The 18,639-nt window shown below is 41.6% G+C and overlaps 2 protein-coding genes across 22 annotated transcripts in view; one reads left to right on the top strand and one right to left on the bottom strand.

Annotated features, from left to right (window-relative positions):
- Positions 1-10,537, top strand: part of TRMT10B (tRNA methyltransferase 10B) — a 32,733-nt gene extending 22,196 nt beyond the window's left edge. For 2 of the 5 annotated variants that reach the window (XM_054257945.2, XM_054257932.2), the window contains exons 6-9: positions 1,238-1,316; positions 1,949-2,016; positions 7,946-8,069; positions 8,985-10,537. In XM_054257945.2, coding sequence (XP_054113920.1) covers positions 1,238-1,316; positions 1,949-2,016; positions 7,946-8,069; positions 8,985-9,091 — 378 coding nt within the window. In that variant the 3' untranslated portion in view covers positions 9,092-10,537. Of the gene's footprint in view, positions 1-1,237; positions 1,317-1,948; positions 2,017-2,571; positions 3,549-5,388; positions 5,769-7,945; positions 8,070-8,984 lie in introns of those variants that run through there. The other 3 variants (XM_008999713.5, XM_054257938.2, XM_078372641.1) reach the window with 3 other exon arrangements.
- Positions 1-18,639, bottom strand: part of EXOSC3 (exosome component 3) — an 85,809-nt gene that overhangs the window by 63,120 nt on the left and 4,050 nt on the right. For 3 of the 17 annotated variants that reach the window (XR_013535501.1, XR_013535496.1, XM_035252463.3), the window contains 2 exons: positions 18,340-18,546; positions 1,888-2,775 (listed from right to left, as the gene is read on the bottom strand). Coding sequence is in view for 4 of the 17 variants with exons in the window: in XM_035252463.3 (XP_035108354.1) it covers positions 18,345-18,546 (202 nt within the window). In the remaining 13 variants the exon portion in view is untranslated. Of the gene's footprint in view, positions 1-1,887; positions 2,776-3,054; positions 6,892-6,912; positions 7,874-7,932; positions 18,547-18,639 lie in introns of those variants that run through there. The other 14 variants (XR_013535500.1, XR_013535494.1, XM_002743103.7 and 11 more) reach the window with 6 other exon arrangements.

Genomic DNA, 18,639 nt, shown 5'->3' on the forward strand with positions numbered 1-18,639 from the left:
CATTGTGGAGCTGAGACAGAGCACTTGTGGCCTTCTCCAGGAAGGTCCCAGAAGTAATGAATGTGAAAGGCGCATTGTGCGGGGCTGCACAGCTGTTTTGCTGTTACTGTCTTAATAGTCTCTCTTGTAGTGCCGCTATTTCTATGTACTTTTTTTTTTTTTGTGATTCCTTTCATAAGCTGAACAGTCCCCCATAGTTCCCTTGCTTTCCTGCCTTCATGCCTTTCTTAGGTGATTCCCTCAGCTTTGAATTCTTCTCCTTTAGTGTATGTCAATATTAATCTCTTTTGAGGCCGGACATGGTAGCTCACACCTGTAAGCCTAACTCTTTAGGAGGCCGAGGCAGGTGGATTATTTGAGCTCAGGAGCTCGAGACTAGCCTAGGCAATATGGTGAAACCCTGTCTCTATTAAAAATACAAATATTAGCTGGGTGCAGTGGTACAGGCCTGTAGTCCCAGTTACTCAGGAGCTTCCGTCCTCTCTTCAGTTCTGCAAGGATAACTGCCTCAGGAGGCTGAGGCAGGAGGACTGTTTGAGCCTGAGCATCGGAGGTTGCAGTGAGCCTAGACTGTGCCATGGCACTCCAGTCTGGGTAACAGAGCCAGACGCTGTCTTAAAAAAAGAATTCTCCTTTCACAAACCCTGTTTTGGCATTTCCTTCACCAGCAGGTTATCCCTGATGTTGTTGCTCCCTCATCTGTAGTTCTGGGGCATACTCCCTGTACTGCTGTCAGCACACTACCTCACTTCATAGATTTCAACGTCTGTGTCTACTTTCCCTCCTAAGTACTTTCTGAGAAGAAGCTGTCAAGCTGTCACACATGGAGTCCCTTGATCCACACCGAGAGCTGTGCCTGATAGACACTTTAAGCCCAGTAACTAGTTGTTGAATTTTGAGCGTTTTAAAAATAATTTTTATTTATTTTTGAGATAGGCTGGAGTGCAGTGACACAATCTTGGCTCTCTGCAACCTCCTTCTCCTGGGCTCAAGCCATCCTCCCACTTCACCCTTTTAAGTATTATAGCTGGGACTACAGGTGCATGCCACCAGGCCTGGCTAATTTTTTTTTTATTTTTAGTAGAGACGGGGTTTCACCATGCTGCCCAGGCTGGTCTCAAACTTCTGAGCTCAAGTGATCTGCCCACCTTGGCCTCCTAAAGTGCTGGGATTACAGGCATGAGCTACCCCACCTGGCTGTGAGCTGTTTTAACATTGGACTGTTTGTATTTTCCAGTTAGACATAACAGAAGACGACTGCTTTAGTTTATTTCCTCTGGAAACCCTTGTGTACCTGACTCCTGACTCAGAACATGGTATGTACTTGAATACATGGATTCATATAGCCTATTGTTCCTAACACTGTGTTTCATTATTCTGTGGCAGAATTTATTAAAGCCCCTCAAGGACATCCCCACACACAGAAAAAGTAATGCACACGACCTCTGCTCCTCTTATGGGCTGGTGCCTCGCTGGATGCTTTGTGTCTTACCATGGCTCACAGCTGCACAGACTTAGGGTTTCCATCCTCATCTGGACCTTGTGTGCTGCCTGCCAGTTCTTCCCAGTGTCCTTGGTCAGCTGGCCCACTGGCCCTTCTTGGATCAATGTTAGACATATTTTTTTCAAGAAAATCATTTATTTCACATAATTTTCAAATGTATTCATATTCAGCTGATCATAGTATTCTCATCTAATTATTTTCACATTCTTCTGTTTTTTCTTTCTGAATCTAGTGTTGATTTGAGTTTGCTACCCTTTTTCGTGAATAGATATGCTACAGTTTATTTGCCATTTTAGAAAATTAGCTTTTGGTTTTATTGAGCAAGTTTTTGTTTTCTATTTACTAAATTTCTACTTTTATTATTAATAGTTCTTTCCTTTTGCTTTCTTTGGATTTAGAAATTATAAAACATTTTTATCTCAATGGCCTTCCTTTTTTCATTAGCTCTTGAAGATGTTGATCTAAACAAAGTTTACATCCTCGGTGGACTTGTGGATGAAAGCATTCAGAAGGTAAGTATACATTTCAGCCCCAACATCTGTTTTGAAGTAATGCTTACTTTTAAACGCATGTGCCCTGTCATAATCTCACCTAGAGGGTCTGAGAACTCAGGGGATGGGAGGCCGGGCGGGGTGGCTCATGCCTGTAATCCCAGCATTTTGGGAGGCCTAGGTGGGCAGATCACAGGGTCAGGAGTTCAAGACCAGCCTGGTCAACATGGTGAAACCCATCTCTACTAAAAATATAAAAATTAGCTGGGCACAGTACTGCATGCCTGTAATCTCAGCTACTCAGGAGGCAGGAGAATTCCTTGAACCAGGACCCAGGAAGTGGAGGTTGCAGTGAGCCAAGATCACGCCATCGCACTCCACCCTGGGCTACAGAGCGAGACTCCAGAACTCAGGGGACAGGAAGAAAGAGCCATTCCCACCTGGTTGGCCCTCTGGCTGGTGAAGTTCCCTCTGTCCTCATGAGCAATGTCAGAATAGTCGAGAGTCAGGAACTGGACTGGGCACTGTTTGGTAATTATATGAATAGCCATTGTTGAGCTTCTTTCTTCTCTTCAGTTCTGCAAGGATAGCTCTGATCTTGACCAAGTGAGCATCGACTCAACATTCTTACCAGCTGTTTGTTCTTTGAGAGGATAGTTTTCTCCTTCTTGGGTTGACCTCTCTGCTGAAATAGTCTTATTCCAAAACCAAAAATCTTAGGATTGTCTGGATTTTTTTTGGTTGGAGTTTTAGAGGAATAACTGAGGTGTCACTGGAATTCTGAAATATGTTATACAGGTATTTATTAAGATAATTTTGTTTATATTTACTAGTTAACATATTACATAGATAAGAAATATATTTAAAAAAATAGTGAAAAGTCTCTTTCCTACCTTTGTCTCCCCGTTCCCCTCCCGAGAGACAAGTTTTCTTGTCTATCCTTCTTGAGACATTATATGAATGAACACAAAGCATGTGTGTGTGTGTATTTTACATATATGTAGATGTGTTCTATCCCTGTATGTATGAGATATACATATATTTAACACAGATGATAGGTTAATTTAACTGCATTTATTTAAAAAACATTCGTATTCCATGACTCCATAGTGATCATCTAGAAAATGAGTAAGGGGTACTTACAGAAGAACACCAGCTAATAAATAAGGAATGCATAATAGAATTAGAGTATCATCATTTTGTCACTCCTAATATAATCATTGACTCAGACAATTGAAAGAAAGGTTGTGGAGGAACTGGCTATTTACATGGTCTCTAAGTAGCACCCTACAGATAACAGAGGCAGAGATTTACAGTTACAGTAAAGCATTCCGGTGGTCACCATCTTATCTAAACTTGATCAAACTTAGTATCACTCATAGAGGTACAATCTCTGCCTCCGGAGGTGAAGTATTCTTGCCAAAAAGCTTTTCTTTTTCTTTTCTTATTTTGAAGCAGGGCCTTGCTCTGTTGGCCAGGCTAGAGTGCTCTGGAGTGATCATGGCTCACTGCAACCTCGAACTCCTGGGCTCAAGCAATCCTCCCACCACCTGAGCCTCCTGAGTGGCTGGGACTACAGGACCATGCCACCTGACTAGCTAGTTTTTAATTTAATATATATATATATTTTTTGAGACGTGGTCTCATTCTGTTGCCCAGGCTGGAGTGCAGTGGTATGATCATGGCTCACTACACCCTCAATTTTGTGGGCTCATTTGAACCGCCCATCTCAGCCTCCTGGGTAGGTGGGATAACAAGTATGTGGACCTCGCCCAGCTAATTTTTGTATTTTTTGTACAGACAGGGTCTGGCCATGTTTCTCAGGCTGGTCTTGAACTCCTGGACTCAAGCAATCTACCCACCTCAGCCTCCCAAATTGCTAGGATTACAGGCATAAGTCACTGTGCCTGGCCTACTTTTAGAATTTTTTTTGTAGAGACAAGAGTCTCAGTATGTTGCCTAGACTGGTCTCAAACTCCTGGGCTCAAGCAATCCTTCTGCCTCCGCCTCTCAAATTGCTGGGATTACAAGTATGAGCTACTGAGCCCAGCCTAGTTTTTAAAACATTTTGTAGAGACAGGATCTCACTGTGTAGCCCAGGGTGGTCTGGAACTCTTGGACTCAGGTAATCCTCTCACCTTGGCCTCCCAGAGTGCTGGGATTATAGGTGTGAGTCAACTCACCTGGCTCAGAAAATATTTAAACTGAATTTAATCATGAGGAAACAGACAAATCCAGAATGTGGGATATTCTGCCCAACAACTGGACTAAGGCAGGAGGCTGTTTTAGATTGAAGAGGTTCGGCCAGGCACAGTGGCTCATGACTGTAATCCCAGCACTTCGGGAGGCCAAAGCAGGCAGATCACTTGAGGCCAGGAGCTTGAGAAGCACTTAGGGAGGCCAAGGAAGGAGGATCACTTGAGGCTACAAGTCTGAGATCAGCCTGGGCAACATGGTGAGAACCCATCTCTACAAAAAAATTAGGAAAAAGGTTAAAAAACCATTATAGCCAAATGTAGTATGTGAGCCTTGATTGAATTCTGTATTGAGAGGAAAGCTTTATAAAAGACAGTTTGGGGAGAGTTGGGGAGATTTTAATATACATTATGTATTAAGTGAAATTACAGAATAAAAGTTTCTTTGAGGTGAAAATGACATTGTGGTAAGGTAGGAGAATGTCATTGTTTCTTAGATGCATGCTTAAGTATTTAGTGAAGAAGTATTGTGATGTCTGTAGCTTACTTTCAGATGGTTCGGCAATTTTATCTTTTATTGCAACAAGGTCTTGCTCTGTCATCCAGGCTGAGTGAGGTGGTGCAATCATAGCTTGCTGCAATCTTGAACTCCTGGTCTCAAGCTATCCTCCCACCTCAGCCCCCTGAGTACCTAGAACTATAGGCTCATGCTACCACAGACAGCTAATTTTTTTTTTGTATGTTTGTTAGAGACGAAGTCTTGCCACATTGCTCAGGCTGGTCTTAAACTTCAGGCCTCAAGCAATCCTTCTGTCTCAGCCTCCAAAAACAGACTGTAGTCATGAACCACCATGCCCAGCCCAAAATATGTATTTATATACCGAGAGAGAGAAGCAAAATATTAACAACAACTGGTGATTCTAGATTACAGGAAGGAGTATTGATTGTATTATTATTTTTAACTTTTCTTAGTTTCGAAATATTTCAAAGTGAAAAATCTGGAGGGCTGGAGGACTGCTTGAACCCAGGAGTTAGAGGCTACAGAGAACTGTGATCACCCCACCGTACTCCAGCCTGGGTTATGCGACACAGTGAGACCCTGTCTATAAAAAATAATAATAAATAAATTAGTTAAAAGTTTATTAGTCTTTCCTGCAGTGGGGTGACAGCCCCCGCCAACCCCCTTTGTTTTAAACAGGTCCTTGATCTGCTGCCCAGGCTGGAGGGCACTGGCACAATCACAGCTCACTGCAGCCTCAACCTCCCAGGCTCAATTATGTCCCCACTTCAGCTTCCCAAGTAGCTGGGACCACAGGTGGGTGCCACAAAGCCCAGCTAATTTTTTTGTTGAGTTTTCACCATATTGCTCATGCTGGTCTTGAACTCCTGGGCTCAAGTGACCCACATGCCTCAGCCTCCCAAAGTGCTGAGAAATTGTGGGCATGAACCATGGTGCCAAGGTGACTGTCCCTATTTTGAGGTAGTTAAGTTCAGAGGGTCAGTGAGCAGTGCATGACTTATAGATGTGTAGTTTTAACACATTGTGTTCATCTGCCCACCAACGTTTAAACTGAAAAATAACTGGAAGATTTGTGAGATGTTTATAACTTTTTGGTTGTTACTGGAGTTTGGCTTCTTCACAGAAATAAGCTAAGAACATTTCTTCAAGGAGAGTCATTTTATCATGAATCATTGTGCAAAAAACAGAAACTAGATTGTAAGCTTTTCTAGAGCAACACCCAGATATCCTACTCTAACTTTGAATTCTGTACTCAGTTCGAAGTGATTATAAGGAATGAAACTTGGAAAAAAAAAAACCTATCATAGCTCATATATGCAAAGGAGTTATTTTTTTTGAGATGGAGTCTTGCTCTGTCACCCAGGCTGGAGTGTAGTGGTGTGATCTCGGCTTACTGCAACCTCCACCTCCCGGGTTCCAGTGATCCTCAGCCTCCCAAGTAGCTGGGACTACAGGCACCCACCAGCATGCCCAGCTAATTTATGTATTTTTAGTAGAGACGGGGTTTCATCATATTGGCCAGGTTGGTCTCAAACTCCTGACTTTGTGATCTGTCCACCTCAGCCTCCCAAAATGCTGGGATTACAGATGTGAGCCACTGCACCTGGCCTATGCAAAGGAGTTTTATCCTTTCGAATAAGTCCTTATCAGAGTTGCATCACTTAAAACATTTTTGGAATTTCTCTCTTAAAATTGTGTTTTACGTGAGAGTCAGGTAATCCAGTTTCAGCACCAAAAAGGTACTAGGTCCGCTTCACACTATTCCACCTGGTTAGACCACACTCATGATGGCCAGTTATGGGACTGTAAACAAAAAGATATTGACTAGCTAGAACAAGTTCTAGCTGAACGATGAGGGGACTTGAAACTAAGTCATAGTCAAAGAAGAGCTAACAAAACAGAGGCTACAATCTGGAAACCAGAGGATTCCTAGGGGCATGACCACTGTCTTCAAGTTTCTGAATGGCCATCTTGTGGAAGGGCCATCTTGTATGGTCTGGCCTTAGGGAAATAGACTAGGATGAATGAGTAGAAGTCTCAGAAAATAGAGAATTTGTCTCAAGATCAAAAAGACTATCCTGTCAGCTGGTACTATCAAAGTTGGGAGTGGATCGTCCCAGGATGCATGAATTCCTTGTCACAAGAGCTGTCCGTTGAGTCCACGTGGCCACTTGGAGAAGTCTTAGAGAACAGACAAACATTGTTTGGAGTTAGAGTGAGATAGTTAGCACTACTGAGACCCCTTCCAAGCCTCCGCATGCGGATTACCCCAGTAATCTGAACCTTTCTCTTTAATCCTGAAATTTTATGTAGAAAATTTTTCCTGCACTTCTTACAAGGCAGCAAATGTAATTTGACTGACTCATGACTTAGTCTGAGGGATTTCATGACTGAGGGACATCTTATAAAGGGACATCAGTTTCTGTATTCTGACCCTAAATGGCCTCAAATTGATGGACTTCTTGAGTTCTTATGACTCCTTTTTGCGGTTTTCAGAGCACTTTTTTTTTTTTGAGACAGGGTCTCATTGTTACTCAGGCTGGAGTGCAGTGGTGCAATCATGGCTCATTGCAGCCTTGATGTATGTCCCAGGCTTAAGTCATCATCCAACCTTTACCTCCATAGTAGCTGGGACCACAGGCACACACCACCACACCATTAACTTTTATTTGTAGAGACAGGGTCTCCCTATGTTGCCCAGGGTGGTCTTGAACTCCTGGGCTTGAGCAGTCCTCTGGCCTCAGCCTCTAAGTGCAGTGAGCCACTGCACCTGGCCCATCTTTTATTTGGGCCGTCTGTTCTCACACCTTAATGCCACTTGTGGTAGTGGTGTACCTATCTTGAATCTTGTCTACCTTTTCTCTAGTTAATTTGATGCTGCCTATTGGCAATGAGCTGGAAGTTCCAGACTTCGAGAATTGGGTCTTACCTAGTTAGGGCCTGGAATGTGCTCTGACTGATTAGACTGCTTGGGCCTTTTGACGCTGTAGCCGCAGATGTGCCTCTTTTGCTTATTTTCCTCTTGGTTTTAAGTGGTAATGAGTGGAGGACTGTGGATAAGTGATCCTCCAAAAAGTGAGATGTCACATAAGCTCTTTCTTGAGACAGTTTACTCATTATCTGCAGTTTCTTCCATCCCACAGTAGGCTACTTATTTTTAATGCTGTATGTATTACAATGAGAATATACTCATATATAACTTTCATAAGAAAAATACTTAACTGTATATTTACAGAAGGTGACATTTCAAAAGGCCCGGGAATACTGTGTCAAGACTGCACGCTTGCCAATCCAGGAATACATGGTCAGAAACTATAATGGGAAAAACTATCATTCGGAGATATTAGCAATCAATCAAGGTAATTTTTACACGGCCCCCATCAGTGTGGTGAGTTCTGGTGCTGCTGCTTTGCACTGTGTTTAAGTGGCCTTTGAGTCAGTCTCCTCTGTGACTAATGTGTGTGGACTTTATTGTATGCACTTTGTGACATGTATTCTGGCCACTACGAGGTATTCTTTATTTTCTTCCGTGTCACTATGTTAGAGATAGTTTAAATTGTCCCCTTGGCTGGGTGTGGTGGCTCATGCCTGCAATCCCAGCACTTTGGGAGGCCAAGGTGGGCAGATCACCTGGGTCAGGAGTTTGAAACCAGCCTGGCCAATATGGTGAAACCTCCTCTCTACTAAAATACAAAAATCAGCCAGGCCTGGTGGTGCGCACCTGTAATCCCAGCTACTCCAGAGGCTGAGGCATGAGGATTGCTTAAACCTGGGATGCAGAGGTAGCAGTGAGCCAAGATTGTGCCACTGCACTGCAGCCTGGACAGCAGTAAGACTCTGTCTCCAAAAAAAAAAAAAAAAAGAGGCCAGGTGTGGTAGCTCATACTTGCATCCCAGCCCTAGAATGTCCTGCTTTTAACCTCTCACTGACCAGTGAATTCCTGTTTGGTCTTCAGCATTCAGTTCAGGAGCATCTTGGCTGGCTTCTTTCCCCATCCCAGGCCACAGCAGGCCCTTCTCTGTTCCCATTTTACCATGTTCCTTTCTGTTACATGCTATCCATTCACAGGCCCGTATCTTTCAGGGTAGGCTGAGGTCCTTGAGAGCAAGCAGAGCCTGTGTCCTTGCCTCATTTCCCCCAGGACCTTAGTACCACATGGTGTAGAGTAAGGTTTGTGGCAGAGTAGGTTTGTCGAATGAAATATTACAGAATATCCTTTTCATTACTCATTTACCCATTCTTTTTTTCCTCTGTGTTTTCTGTTTACTCTCAGTGTTTGATATCCTGTCCACTTACTTAGAGACTCACAACTGGCCTGAAGCATTGAAGAAAGGAGTTTCTTCAGGAAAAGGCTATATTCTTCGGAACTCAGTGGAATGATGGGCCTAAAGAGTGCAGCTGTGTGGCGAGGTGCAGTGGCTCATGCCTGTAATCCCAACACTTTGGGAGACAGAGGTGGGCAGATCACCTGAGGTCAGGAGCTCCAGACCAGCCTGGCCAACATGGTGAAACCCTGTCTCTAATGAAAATACAAAAATTAGCTGGGCATGGTGGCACACAACTGTAGTCCCAGCCACTCAGGAGGCTGAGGCAGGAGAATCACTTGAACTCAGGAGGTAGAGATTGCAGTGAGCCAAGATTTCACCACTGCACTCCAGCCTGGTTGACAGAGCGAGACTCCATATCAAAAAAATAATAATAATTAAGATTTTAGTTTGGTTTAAGCAATTCCTCTACCTCAGCCTCCTGAGTAGCTGAAAAAAAAAAAAAAAAAGATTATCGAAGGAGTGAGGTGCCAGAGGTACCTTGACCAAAGAGCAGGGCACATAATTGCCTTTACTTAATATCTTCTCAGAGATTGACAATAAGCTAGTGGCAGGGACCACGTTTAATGCTCTTTTAATCTCCCATAGTGCCTGGCTCACAGGAAGTGCCCAGATAAGTAATAAAAACTTTATGTAAAAAGGAATTAGCCTCAAAACCACATGGCTTCGGATGTGCTAATTCAACTTTTGTACATCTATTTGTGAGAGACCTATTCTAGAAATTGTTTAAATGGTTCTATCAAGAGTTTAATATTCACTAAACTGGCATCATAAAATTGGCTTGCTGCAGCATTGTCGGACCATGCTAATCGTTTCCAAGCTCAGTAATAAGCTTTGCAGGAGCCAGCCTGTTCTGACCTATATCACTACTGAGTCCCCATAGGATTATGTTCCCTCCTGCGGCTCTTACCCTGTTCTCCTTTGCAGAGTATGGGCATGGAGGGCTTCTCTTCTTAATCCTTCCTCAGGTAGGGTCCTAACAGGACAAATCTTTGTACTTATCTTTCTATCCTCTCTGAACCTGGTACCAACTAGACTCTTCATATGTATTTGTAACTAACAGATTAAATTGTCAAGTAGAAACACAGTATTGATAAAAGTCTGTCTTGTAAATAGACAAAGTGTTCACCTACTTCTTATTACACAAATCTCATGTTCTTTATGTCCCAGTTAGACATATTTGCTTTAGTTACTCTTTGACAGTTTGGGTTAACTTGCTAGTTAAGTAGCTAGCAAACTGAGAAAAATGTATTCAACATCTCAATAGACCAGAAAGTTATTTCTCTGCTCTGTCCCCTCCCCTTCACAATTTAATTCCCAAGGAACTGAGATTACCTGATAAATTTTATCAGTGTCTGTTATTTAAAAACTGGCCAATTAATAATAAAAGATATGGGACCAACCTAAGTACCCATCAACCAATGAGTGGATAAAGAAAATGTGGTATATTTATCCCATGGAATATTACTTGCCATAAAAAAATAAAGTATTTTGCAACAAAGATGCAGAAACTGGGTGGGGATAAAAAAAAAAAACTACATACTGGGTATAATATATAGTACTAAGGCGACTGATACACCAAAATCTCAGACTTCACTACTATACAATTCATCCATGTAGACTTCCACCAAGATGGCTGAATAGGAACAGCTCCAGTCCGCAGTTCCCAGTGACAACTGGGAGAAGCCAGAAGGTTAAGTGATCTCCACATTGCCAACTGAGGTACCAGATTGATCTCATTGGAACTGGTTAGACAGTGGATGTAGCCCAAGTAGGGCAAACCGCAGGATGGGGCATTGCCTCACCCTGGAAGCACAAGGGTCTGGAGAACTCCCTCTCCTAGCCAAGAGAAGAAGCCATTAGGGACTTTTCCAGACACTCTGGCTCACATACTGTGCCTTTCCCATAGTCTTCACAATCTGCAGACCAGGAGAATCCTTCCGGTGCCTGTAACACCAGCACCCCAGGCTTCCAGCACAATACTGGTGGCCGTTTTAACTGCAGCATTTTTTTCCCTCATACCCCACTGGTGCCTGAACGCCAGAGAGACAAAACTGCTCATTCCCCTGAAAAAAAAAAAAGGGGGGCCTTAAGCCAGGGAGCCAAGTGATCTTGCTTGGCAGGTCCCACCCCTAGGAAGACCAGCAAGATAAGATTTACTGGCTTGAAATTCTCGCAGCCAGCCCAGCAGTCTGAGCTCCACATGGGATGTTCCAGCTCAGTGGGGCAGGGGCGTCTACCATTACTGAGGCTCAGGTACGTGGTTCTAACCTCACCTTGTAAACAAAGACACCGGGAAGTTTACACAGCAACTGGGCAGAGCCCACAGCAGCTCTGCAAGGCCTCTGCAGGCAGACTGTGACTAGACTCCTTTCTTGCTGGACAGGGCTTCTCTGAAAAAAGGCAGCAGCCTGTCAGGGACTCATAAATAAAGCCCCCACTTTCCTGGGTCATAGCACCTGGGAAAAGATGGTTGTGGGTTCCACTTCAGCAGAATTAAAACGCCCCTGCCCAGCAGCTCTGAAGGGAGCAACTGAGTTCCCAGCACAGAACTTGAGCTCTGATAAGAGAAAGACTGCCTCTTCAAGTGGTTCCCTGACCCCCGTTTATCCTAAGAGATACCTCATACAGGAGAGCTCTGGCTGACATCTGGCAGGTACCCTTCTGGGACAAAGCTACCAGAGGAAGGAACAGGTAGCAATCTTTGCTGTTCTGCAGCCCCCACAGGTGATTCCCAGGCAAGCAGGGTCTGATGTGGACCTGCAGCAGAGGGGCCTGTTAGAAAAACTAAAAAACAAAGAAATAGCTTCAACATCAATAGAAAGGATGTCCACTCAGAGACCCTATCCAAAAGTCACCAATTTCAAAGACCAAAGATAGATAAATCCACAAAGATGGGAAGAAACCAGTGAAAAAAGGCTGAAATTGCCAAAAACCAGAATGCCTCTTCCCCTCTAAGGGACCACAACTCCTCATCAGCAAGGGAACAAAACTGGATAGAGAATGAGTTGGACAAATTGACAGAAGCAGGCTTCAGAAGGTGGGTAATAACAAACTTCTTCAAGCTAAAGGAGCATGTTCTAACCCAATGTATAGAAACTAAGAACCTTGAAAAAAGGTTAGATGAGATGCTAACTAGAATAACCAGCATACAGAAGAACATAAACAACTTGATGGAACTGAAAAACAGCACAAGAACTTCATAAAGCATACACAAGTTTCAATTGCCAAATCAATCAAGTGGAAGAAAGGATATCAGAGATTGAAGATCAACTCAATGAAATAGAGTGAGAAGGCAAGATCAGACAAAGAGTGAAAAGAAATGAACAAAGCCTCCAAGAAATAATGAGATTACACAAAAAGACCAAATCTACTTTTGATTGGTGGACCTGAATGTGATGGGGTGAATGAAACCAAGTTGGAAAACACTCTTCAGGATATTATCCAGGAGGACTTCCCCAACCTGGCAAGGCAGGCCAACATTCAAATTCAGGAAATACAGAGAACACCATAAGACTGCTCAAGAAGAGCAACCCCAAGGCACATAATCATCAGATTCACTAGGGTTGAAATGAAGGAAAAAATGCTAAGGGCAGCCAGAAAGAAAAGTTGGGTTACCCACAAAGGGAAACCCATCAGACTCACAGCTGATCTCTTGGCAGAAACCCTACAAGCCAGAAGAGAGTGGGGGCCAATATTCAACATCCTTAAATTTTCAACCCAGAATTTCATATCCAAATTAAGCTTCATAAGTGAAGGCAAATAAAATCCTTTGCAGACAATCAACTGCTGAGATGCTGTTGCCACCAGGCCTGCCTTAAAAGAGCTCCTGAAGGAAACAACTAAACATGGAAAGGAACAACCAGTAACAGCCACTATAAAAACACACCAAATTGTAAAAACCATCGACAGTATGAAGAAACTATCAACTAACAGGCAAAACAACCAGTTAGCATCAAAATGGCAGGATCAAATTCACATATATTAACCTTAAACGTAAATGGGCTAAATGCCCCAATCAAAAGACCCAGACTGCAAAACTGGATAAAGAGTCAAGACCTATTGGTGTGCTGTATTCAGGAGACCCATGTCATGTGCAAAGACACACATAGGCTCAAAACAAAGGGACAGAAGATTTACCAAGCAAATGGAAAGGAAAAAAAAAAAAGCAGGGGTTGCAATCCTAGTCTCTGATAAAATGGACTTAAAACCAATAAAGATCAGAAAAGACAAAGAAGGGCATTACATAATGGTACAGAGATCAATGCAACAAGAAGAGGTAAATATCCTAAATATATATGCAGCCAATACAGAAGCACCCAGATACATAAAGCAAGTTCTTAATGACCTACAAAGAGACTTAGACTCCCACACAGTAATAGTGGGAGACTTTAACACGCCACTGTCAATATTAGATCAACGAGACTGAAAATTAACAAGGATATCCAGGACTTGAACTCAGATCTGGACCAAGCAAACCTAACAGACATTCTTCTCAGCACCACATCACACTTACTCAAAAACTGACCACATAATTGGAAGTAAATCACTTTTCAGCAAATGCAAAAGAATGGAAATCATAACAAACAGTATCTCAGACCACAGTACCATCAAATTAGAACTCAGGATTAATAAACTCACTCAAAACCACACAACTACATGGAAACTGAACAATCTGCTCCTGAATGACTACTGGATAAAAAAATGAAATGAAGGCAGAAATAGATATGTTCTTCAAAACCAATGAGAAAAAAAAAAACCAGAATCTCAGAAAAAAGTGTACCAGAATCTCTTGGAGACATTTAAAGCAGTGTCTAGAGGGAAATTTATAGCACTAAGTGACCACATGAGAAGTGAGCAAAGATCTAAAATCAACACCTAAAGTCTGGATTAAAAGAGCTAGAGGAGCAAGATCAAATTCAAAAGCCAGCAGAAGACAAGAAATAACTAAGGATCGGCCAGGCACGGTGGCTCAAGCCTGTAATCCCAGCACTTTGGGAGGCCGAGGCAGGTGGATAACGAGGTCAAGATATCGAGACCATCCTGGTCAACATGGTGAAACCCCGTCTCTACTAAAGATACAAAAAATCAGCTGGGCATGGTGGCGCGTGCCTGTAATCCCAGCTACTCAGGAGGCTGAGGCAGGAGAATTGCCTGAATCCAGGAGGCGGAGGTTGCAGTGAGCCAAGATTGCGCCATTGCACTCCAGCCTTGGTAACAAGAGCAAAACTCCGTCTCCAAAAAAAAAAAAAAAAAAAGAAGTAACTAAGGATCACAGCAGAACTGAAGGAGACAGACACAAAAAACCTTTTAAAAAATATCCAGGAGCTGGGTTTTTGAAAAGATCAACAAAATAGACTACTAGTCACACTAAAAAAGAAAGAGAAGAATCAAATAGATGGAATAAAAAATGATAAAGGGGATGTGACCACCGATTCCACAGAAATACAAACTACCATCAGAGATTACTACAAACACCTCTATGCACACAAACAAGTAAATCTAGAAGAAATGATTAAATTCCGGGACACTTACACCCTCCCAAGAATAACCAGGAAGAAGTTGAATCTCTGAATAGACCAATAACAAGGTCTGAAATTGAGGCAGCAATTAATAGCCTACCAAAGTCCAGGACCAGGTAGGTTCACAGCTGAAATCTACCAGAGGTACAAAGAGGAGCTGGTACCATTCCTCCTGAAACTATTCCAAACAATACAAAAAGAGGTAATCCTCCTTAACTCATTTTATGAGACCAACATTATCCTGATACCAAAACCTGGCAGAGGCACAACTAAATAAATTTCAGGCCAATATGCATGATGAACATTGATTTGAAAATCCTCAATAAAATACTGGCAAACCAAATCCAACAGCACATCAAAAAGCTTATCCACCACAATCAAGTCAGCTTCATCCCTGCCTGGGATGGAAGGCTGGTTCAACATACATAAATCTATAAATGTAATCCATTACATAAACAGAAGGACAGAAACCACGTTATTATCTCAACAGATGCAGACAAGGCCTTTGACAAAATTCAACAGCCCTTTATGCTAAAAACTGTCAATAAACTAGGTATTGATGGAATGTACTTAAAATAATAAGCAATTTATGACAAACCCACTGCTAATATCATACTGAATGGGCAAAAACTGAAGCATTCTCTTTGAAAACTGGCACGAGACAAGGATGCCCTCTCTCACCACTCCTATTCAACACAGCATTGGAAGTTCTGGCCAGGGCAATCAGGCAAGAAACAGAAATAAAGGGTATTCAATTAGGAAAAAAGGAAGTCAAATTGTCTCTATTTGCAGATGACATGTTTGTATATTTAGAAAGTCTCAGGATACAAAATCAATGTGCAGAAGTTAAGCATTCCTATACACCAATAACAGACAGAGAGACAAATCATGAGTGAACTCCCATTCACAATTGCTACAAAGAGAATAAAACACCTAGGAATACAACTAACAAGGAACGTAAAGGATCTCTTCAAGGAGAACTACAAACCACTGCTCAAGGAAATAAGAGAGGACACAAACAGATGGAAAAACATTCCATGCTCATGGTTAGGAAGAATCAATATCATGAAAATGGCCATACTGCCCAAAGTAATTTACAGATTCAATGCTAACAAGGTACCACTGACTTTCTTCATAGAATTGGGAAAAAAAACACCTTAAACTTCATACAGAACCAAAAAAGAACCCACGTAGCCAAGACAATCCTAAACAAAAAAAAGCTGGAGACATCAAGCTACCCAACGTCAAACTATACTACAAGGCTACGGTAATCAAAACAGCATGGTGCTGTTACCAAAACAGAGATATAGGCCAATGGAACAGAACAGAGGCCTCAGAAGTAATGCCACACATCTATAACCATCTGATCTTTGACAACCGTGACAAAAACAAGCAATGGGGAAAGGATTCTCTATTTAATAAACGGTGTTGGGAAAACTGGCTAGCCATATGCAAAAAGCTGAAACTGGATCCCTTTTTTTATACCTTCTACAAAAATTAACCCCAGATGGATTAAAGATTTAAAACCTAAGACCTAACACCATAAAAATCCTAGAAGAAAACCTAGGCAATACCATTCAGGACACAGGCATAGGTAAGGACTTCAAAAACAATAGCAACAAAAACCAAAACAGACAAATGGTATCTAATTAAGAGCTTCTGCACAGCAAAAGAAACTACCATTAGAGTGAACCAGCAACCAACAGAATAGGGAAAAAATGTTTGCAATCTACCCATCTGACAAAGGACTAATTTCTAGAATCTACAAAGAACTTAATAAAATTTACAAGAAAAAAAAAAAACCATCAAAAGTGGGCAAAGGATATAAACACACTTTTCAAAAGAAGACATTTATGTAGCCAACAAACATGAAAAAAAGCTCATCACCACCAGTCATTAGAGAAATGCAAATCAAAACCACATTGATACCACTTCACAGCAGTTAAAATGGTGATCATTAAAAAATCAGAAGACAACACATGCTGGAGAGGATGTGGAGAAATAGGAATGCTTTTACACTGTCGGTGGGAGTGTAAATTAGTTCAACCATTGTGGAAGACAGTGTGGTGATTCCTCAAGGATCTAGAACTAGAAATACCATTTGACCCAGCAATCCTATTACTGGGTATATACCCAAAGGATTATAAATCATTCTGTTATAAAGACACATGCACACATATGTTTATTGCAACACTGTTCACAACAGCAAAGACTTGGAACCAACCCAAATGCCCATCAATGATAGACTGGATAAAGAAAATGTGGCACACATACACCATGGAATACAATGCAGCCATTAAAAAAGGATGACTTCCTGTCCTTTGCAGGGACATAGATGAAGCCTGAAACCATCATTCTCAGCAAACTGACACAAGAACAGAAAACCAAACACCACATGTTCTCACTCATAAGTGGGTGTTGAACAATGTGAATATATGTACACAGGGAGGGGAACATCACACACTGGGGCCTAGGGTAGGGATAGCGGGGGTGGGGGTTTGGGGAGGGCTAACATTAAGAGAAATACGTAATGTGGATGACAGGGGGATGGATGCAGCAAAGCACCATGGCACATGTATACCTATATAATAAACCTGCACATGTACCCCAGAACATAATAAAAAAAATCATCCATGTAACCCAAAAGCACTTATACCCCCAAAAGCTATTGAAAGAAAAATAACCGTTCAGTCCTCAGAAAACATCATTAGGAACACACCAAACTCTGTGGTCTGTATCAACATATAGACATCAACAATGACTTCTAAAATCTCTTTCATCCAAAGGGGACTTTCTATGGATAGGCTTCAGGGGATCTATATCTCACGTATTCTCAAAGAGAATTGCTGATGTGGATCACCCGGCAATCTTTTTTCACCCCTAAAGGTTTTGGTTAATATACTAAATAGCATAGAAGAGTTTTCTTTACAACTCTTGTTACAAACCTTAACCATTTATCCAAAGTGGAACAGGTAGTTTTTTGCTTAGCTCCTAGGAAATGATTTTAGCAAAATAAGACTTGGCCAGATATGGATTCAGAAATCCTCACAGTGTTACTTATATAATAATAAACTATATCAAAAATATCCTATAACATGAAATATATGACTAACAAATTTTTCATGAAGTTGTGCAATGTATCATGCTATTTGAAGTAGACAAAAGTATATTACAAAGTAGCATATAAGCTACAAAACTATAATTTCAATTTGATAAACATAGAGAGTAGAGAATGTAAGCCAAGTGAAATTCTGTGCCTCAGTTTCAATTATGAGGATAAGAGTCTTCTGCAGTTAGTAAGAATAAAGGAGTTAATCCATGCAAAACACAATACTTGGTACCTGGAAAACACACCTCACCCACTGAATAATGGGATTATAGGCAACATTTCTTTGCCGCATTATACTTTTTATGTATTCTACATTTCTCTGATGAATGTGGCTTACTATTATAATCAGAAAATTATTTTACTGCTGACTTCCAGTTAACTATGGAAGCTGTACTCTAGCAATACTAAGGGAATAAATCATAATACTAGTGTTTTAGTGAACTTTATTGTACAGAGCAAAAAAAATATGTCCTGATTTTGCCATGATTTTGTCTCCCATGAAAGTGTGGGTGAAAACCAGTAACTTATAAAAATACTGTAGGACTCTAATAAGATAATATATACATTCACACCTTATCTTGTGAGTATTTAAATGGAAAGAGGTTCACCTGAAAAAAGTTTTCCCAGGGAACCCATAGTTTTTTGCCTCAATTGACCTATTAAAAAGCCCACCTGTATCAACTTTCTGCCAGTCTGGAGAAGATTTGTTTTCTTTGATCTGATGTCATGTGTTCACAAGCTTCTAAAATGTTTGCCAAAATTAAAGTTTGTTGGATGGTTTTTGCCTTAACCCATATTCTTCCATTCATTCCAAATACTATCTCCAGTGGATAGAGTTTTCCCACTTCCTGTATGATTTCACAATCTGGAGCTAATAGCCTGGTGGGAAGAGAAAAGAAAATGAAATTTAATAAAGTGGCAAAGATGTGTCCAGAGTATCCTTTAGAATGTGATTCCTTCTCTGAGCAGTTC

This window comes from Callithrix jacchus, chromosome 1, assembly GCF_049354715.1.
Source record: "Callithrix jacchus isolate 240 chromosome 1, calJac240_pri, whole genome shotgun sequence".
Classification (NCBI taxonomy): domain Eukaryota; kingdom Metazoa; phylum Chordata; class Mammalia; order Primates; family Cebidae; genus Callithrix; species Callithrix jacchus.